Source organism: Octopus bimaculoides, chromosome 29 (genome assembly GCF_001194135.2).
Source record: "Octopus bimaculoides isolate UCB-OBI-ISO-001 chromosome 29, ASM119413v2, whole genome shotgun sequence".
In the NCBI taxonomy this organism is placed as follows: Eukaryota; Metazoa; Mollusca; class Cephalopoda; order Octopoda; family Octopodidae; genus Octopus; species Octopus bimaculoides.
In genome coordinates, this window is record NC_069009.1 from 9,564,824 (window position 1) to 9,571,175 (window position 6,352).

The 6,352-nt window shown below is 34.8% G+C and overlaps 1 protein-coding gene across 1 annotated transcript in view; it reads left to right on the plus strand.

Annotated features, from left to right (window-relative positions):
- Positions 1 to 6,346, plus strand: part of LOC106878784 (zinc finger protein 62 homolog) — a 12,820-nt gene extending 6,474 nt beyond the window's left edge. Inside the window, exon 3 of the mRNA XM_052978044.1 lies at positions 4,718 to 6,346. Coding sequence (XP_052834004.1) covers positions 4,718 to 5,739 — 1,022 coding nt within the window. The 3' untranslated portion in view covers positions 5,740 to 6,346. The remainder of the gene's footprint in view (positions 1 to 4,717) is intronic.
- The last annotated feature ends 6 nt before the right edge of the window (positions 6,347 to 6,352 follow it).

Consider the following 6,352-nt stretch of genomic DNA (forward strand, 5'->3'; position numbering starts at 1 on the left):
ATGATTGAAAATAAAGAGGCATGGAAGGGCAAATAAGAAAGGAAACTAAATATGGAGAACGAATATGAGAAAGTCTTTGTAATGTGAACATATGAGATGGTCCTATATTCAGATGGCTTCCAGTCTTTCATGTTAGATTAATTTTATTCAACTCTCTCATACGATTGACTGTTCACCAATATTTAAAGTTTTTCCTGAATGAAGGAGACATAAAAAAATATCTTGAAATGTTACCTGAACACCCTGTGTACCAATGTTTATATTCACAAAGTTGCAGACACTGATCTTGTGATGTGTAAAATGTTTGCTGCTTAAAGGCATCATATAATTTTATCTCTTATACGAAGTATTTCTGGCCCTAATATTCATATGTTCCTTTATCTTTCAGTATATTGCTATCGATATTACACACATTTCATCATCATTTAACGTCTCTGTTCCATGCTGGCATGGGTCGGACGGTTTGACAAGCGTCAAATGAGTCAAGGACTGCATTGGTTTCCAGTGTCTGCTTTGACATGGTTTCTATGGCTGGATGTATTTCCTAATGCTAACATCTTTTCACACTGTACTGTGTCCTTTCTCATGTCACTGGCACTACTGAGAGTAGTTCACAAATGAAGAAACCCAGGGAGGGAAGATGTTGCTCCTCTAAGGTAGGTAGGGGTAAGTCTGTCAGGGAAGTAGGTCAGGTTGTTGTGGAGGAGCTACATGGCGAGTCACATTTAGGAGAAAATGTGAGACTGAACTAGAATTATTTTGAAGGATCTTATGCATCAAGGTGGCACTTGAGGCTGCTGTAACTGGCAGGAGGAGTCATGGTCTTATAGTGTCTGTGGAAGGGAAGTTGGCAACATCTGTAACAATTGAGGGAGAGGGGAACTAGAAATGAGGTGACAATTTTGGCAGTTGAGAGCACACACACATAGCTCACCCTACATCATTAATTGGTTCCAGGAAATATGACTTCAATAATACATGGTTAATAAAAACCTATTTTAAGCTTGCAAACAACTAAATTTTATTTTTCTATACAGTACAGTATGTGCTAAAATCTTATTCTTATGTACGGTCATCGATACAGTTGTCTGACTCATCCCAAAAGATTGTGCAGTTGCTACCACTTTTTCACCTTTTTATGGCATTTTATCATCGCCAGTTTATCTTCCAGCACTTAACCAGTTTCACTATGAATTTTCGTAGGAGCCAGGGAGGGGGGGGGGGCAAAAAAATAAAGTCACAAATGAATGAGAAAGTAGCCAATAACCAGATGTAAACAAAACTGAATTCAAAACAATCGCAGGAATCACGAGTGACAAAGACGCATAATGGTAGATATTGGAACTACAGTGTAATATGAGCTCTGAAAGACTGATATATAAGACAACACAACTGATTTTAAGATTTCATTCACTAAGCTACACTACTTTATGGTGTGTATCTGTGCATATTTTAATATGATTTTATATGCTTTTATTCTTGTTTATTTTACTGTTATATAATTTGATGTGCTTTTAACAGTTTTCTAATTATATTATGATTCCAGTATTTGTGGTGGACAGACATCAAGTCGAGCAAAATGACTTCACTTGATTTTTATTTTTCCACATTATTTTTGAAAACCGAGGTTTGCCTGTATATATGTGTGTGTTTATAGACCTTAAAGGAATTCCATAAAACCCTTTCTATTTAGGGAATAAACTTTGGATTACTTCGGAAGATGCGCATTTAACTTCAATTTATTTAACCTTATAGTGTTGATATCATAGGTGTTATAAAGAATGGGCAAGCATCTATATATGGGCATCTATATATGGGCAAGCATCTATATATGCCACACAAAATAAATTCAAACTCTGAAAGAAATTATTTGTATCATAAATATCACGGAGGTAAGTTATCTGAAGGTGGTGCTCCAGCATGGCTGCAGTCAAATGACTGACACATATAAAAGAATAAAGATGGAGTGATGTAAAATATAGGGCTGGGAAACTTAACTATTGTATTTGTTTTCATGTATGAATAAATCTCGATTCAATAACTGGTGATTTCCTATTAGATATAGAAGGAATATCGACAGTAAACCATGTGATTCTCTGCTATAAAAGGCAGGGAAGAGGGGGGCGTCGAGAAAATTTAAGAAACTGTAAACAACTCTTTAAAAATTGGAGCCACAACGACTGGATTCATTATTCTGGTCGTTGAAGGGAGATAATTAGTGTTTGCCGTCTGAAATACTTGATAGGGAGATACGCATGCGCATTGAAACGTGAATCCTAATTGATGCTGACTTCCGGTTCAATGTCCTTTGAATGGATTTCTTTTAATCAGCTGATAATAATAAATCCCTTTAGAATTCTTAAAATACGTTTCTCAATTGCCATATACCCACATATATAAACAACACGATCCTTTATGAGACATTTGCGTAAGTATTAATGAAAATATTCTGTTTTTAATTCTGGAGACTTTCGCTTTTTGGCGCCTTAATTCTTTGTGTCTATGGACATGAGATGTCTGAATTATGCGGGATTTGGCTGCTATTTCTATTTATGGGAGAGAGATATCTATGATTTATACGGGATTTGGCTGCTATTTCTATTTATGAATGAGTGATGTCCTTGATTTGTGCGGGATTTGGCTGCTATTTCTATTTATGGGAGAGAGATGTCTATGATTTATACGGGATTTGGCTGCTATTTTTATTTATGAATGAGTGATGTCCTTGATTTGTGCGGGATTTGGCTGCTATTTCTATTTATGGGAGAGAGATATCTATGATTTATACGGGATTTGGCTGCTATTTCTATTTATGAATGAGAAATATTCTTGATTTGTGCGGGATTTGGCTGCTATTTCTGGCTATGGAAGAGAGATGTCTATGAATTGTGTGGTATTTGGCTGCTATTTCTAGGTATGGAAGAGAGATGTCTATGAATTGTGTGGGTTTGGTGTCTGTTTCTATCTGTAGAAGCTTCCTTCTACACTGCCCATCGTTGCCAAGTTTGGAAAAGGAAAAATTACGTTTCATTTTGTACTAAAAAGACAAAGTAGAGAAAAGAATTGCAAAATCATGTCTAGATGTGTATCCCCACCCCGAATTTGTTGTCTCATAACTTCCAGAAAATAGATACTTTTTACTAAAACTTTCAACAAATAATCTCTTAGATCCTGTAGATTGAGTCTACCTAAAGATTCGTTGGAAAAAATTCTTCCGGAGGAATTGGCAGAGGAGTTTTGGTAAATTCACACGACCCGACATCTGCCCCTTTATAACTTTCAGGAGAATACCTTCAAACAGTGTAGATTATGATTATTGGGTTGGTGCGTAATTATTGCGACTTTTTTTTCAACAAATTTTATTTAACAAAAGCATCTTTAAATGATGGTCTGACCGTCTGCCAAGCAAATGGGAAGCAGTAATTGAAGTGGATGGTGAATATGCTCCAGAATAATCATTTAAAGATGTTTTTGTTACATGTTGTTGTTGTTGTTTTTGTTGAATAAAATTTTTGAAGAAAAAAAAAGCTTCAATAATTATGTAACCAACCCAATACAAAGAAATTTGTAAGAAAAACTTTTGTAAATTCACATGCTTTTTTTCACTGTCACCACCCCATTCGGAACCGATTTTGGCCAATTTGTTTTTTTTTTTTTTTTTTGTGTGTGTCTTTTTTTCCCGACACTCTTAAAACCAATGAGAGAACAATTTTCAATTTAAAAATTGTTTAAAAATCAATAATTTCTGAAGAAAATGTGTAATTTAAGGGAGAATTGGCTGTTGTTTCTAGCACATCCCAAGACCTCCCTACACATTTGGATTTGGTTATTCAACCATTCATCGACACATGAGAGAACAGTACTGGAGGAGTATTTTTTCATCACAGACAAGAGTGCTCTGCAAGTCTGCCAGAGATGGAAGAGCATTGTAGAAAATGAAGGAGAGAATATTTTAGATGAAATAAGAACTTTGTTTTAATTTTGAAAAATAAAAGAGGCATTATTTATGAGACATAGGTAGAATCAGATCTGCGCATACAGCACACAGATTCACACCCATACACATACACAAATATAAGTATAAATACATAAGCATATACACACATGAATATGTAGATGCTTGTGTGTGTATGTACACTGTATGGATATGTGTATGTACACTGTATGGATATGTGTGGACATAGCCTCTGTATCTTACACTGTTGTTTCCATATAATTTCAGAACATCAGATGCCATTGATTTAACAGAAGAAACGTCCTCAATATTTACCATTTTTTAAAGACTAAAGGAGAATATTATACAAAACAGAAGTAGGACATTGTTTCTGCAATTCTGTCGTAGAATTCCTGTGAAACATTTGCTCTGAAATAATACTATTAGCCAAGTTTCTGAACAACTCTGACTGGAGTGTCAAGAAGAGGAGCTTCTGTGCTGATGAAACTTGGATAAATTTATGTAATTGCTGCTAGAAAAAGGCAACACTGGATTGAAATACAACAGCAGAAGTATTTGTAAGGAATTAAGTATAAGAATAAAACAAGAAAAAATTTTAACTGGGATTTGAGAAGAAAATAATGGAAAAGAGAGAGAAGCTTAAAGAATTGATTTCCTCTGAACAAATGAAAGAGAAAAGAAAATTGTCTTATGACTGTGACATCTGTAAAAAGGTCTTCTCTCTCAAATGTAACCTAATTTCCCACAAACGTATTCATACAGGAGAGAAGCCATATCATTGTGATATCTGTGGTAAATCTTTCACTTACAATAGTGACATAACTAGACACAAACTCAGTCATACAGGTGAGAAACCATATGATTGTGATATCTGCGGTAAATCATTCTCTCGAAGTATTCACCTATCTGTACACAAACGTATTCATACAGGAGAGAAACCATATCATTGTGATGTCTGTAGTAAATCATTCTCTCAAAGTTATGCTTTAAAGAGACACGAACGTATTCATACAGGAGAGAAGCCAAATTACTGTGAGATCTGTGGTAAATCATTTTCTGAAAGTTTCAATTTATCTGTACACAAACGTACTCATACGGGAGAGAAGCCATATCACTGTGATATCTGTGGTAAATCATTCTCTGAAAACAGTGCCTTACCAAGGCACAAACGCATTCATACAGGAGAGAAACCATATCATTGTGATTACTGTGGTAAGTCATTCCCGCAAAGCAATGCCTTAACTTCACACAGGCGTGTTCATACAGGTGAGAAGCCATATTGTGATATTTGTGGTAAATCATTCTCTCAAAGTAGTTCATTAACACAACACAAGCGTATTCATACAGGAGAGAAGCCATATCACTGTGATATCTGTGGTAAATTATTTTCTCAAAATAGTGCCTTAACTGCACACAAACGTATTCACACAGGAGAGAAACCCTATCATTGTGACATTTGTGGTAATACATTCTCTGTAAGTAGTTCGTTAACACAACACAAACGTATTCATACAGGTGAGAAACCATATTGTGATATCTGTGGTAAATCATTCTCTGAAAGTAGTTCATTAACACAACACAAACGTATTCATACGGGAGAGAAGCCATATAATTGTGGTATTTGTGGTAAATCATTCTCTCAAAATAGTGCCTTAACTACACACAAACGTATCCATACAGGAGAGAAACCGTATCATTGTGATGTTTGTGGTAAATCCTTCTATCAAAATTGTAACTTAACAAAACACAAACATATTCATACGAGAGAGAAAGGAAAAGGGTAGAGATTTTTTGTTTTGTTGTTTCAATATTCACCTCCCACTCATATTTATTTCCCATAATGTAAGGACCTCTATACCAAATCCACTTCTCCTGATAACCCTACACATTATTCTTTCTTGAATATCGCATCCTGTAATTACAGCATATTTCCTGTTTATTGTATTTTAAATGGTTCACTCATTAATTATGTTACACAATAACATAAATTATTAATTTTTTATGCTCAGGAATATTGTAAAGTTGTCAAATATATACAGAAAAAATGACCCCCAAATACAAAAGAGAAGAAAGCACAAAAGAAGAACGTGTGACATAAGTGTAGTTTAGTGCCCCACATCAGGCTGATTCCTTGTTAGTTTCTGAATAATGTTTTCTTTAAATTAAACTTTGCAGAGATAGGTTTTGAATTATCCAAATTATGATGATTTTCATTAAACTGAGAAGCGTTTGGGAGATTTCTCACTATCCTTTGTCAACTCTGTTCCACTTTGATAAACTTATCCACTTCTTCTACATGTGAGGTTAAATTCAGTTCAGCCTAGATAACCTATAAAATATCTTTTGTTACTCTGACCTAGCTTAGCTAAGAAATTTTTATAAGAACGGAACAGTAAA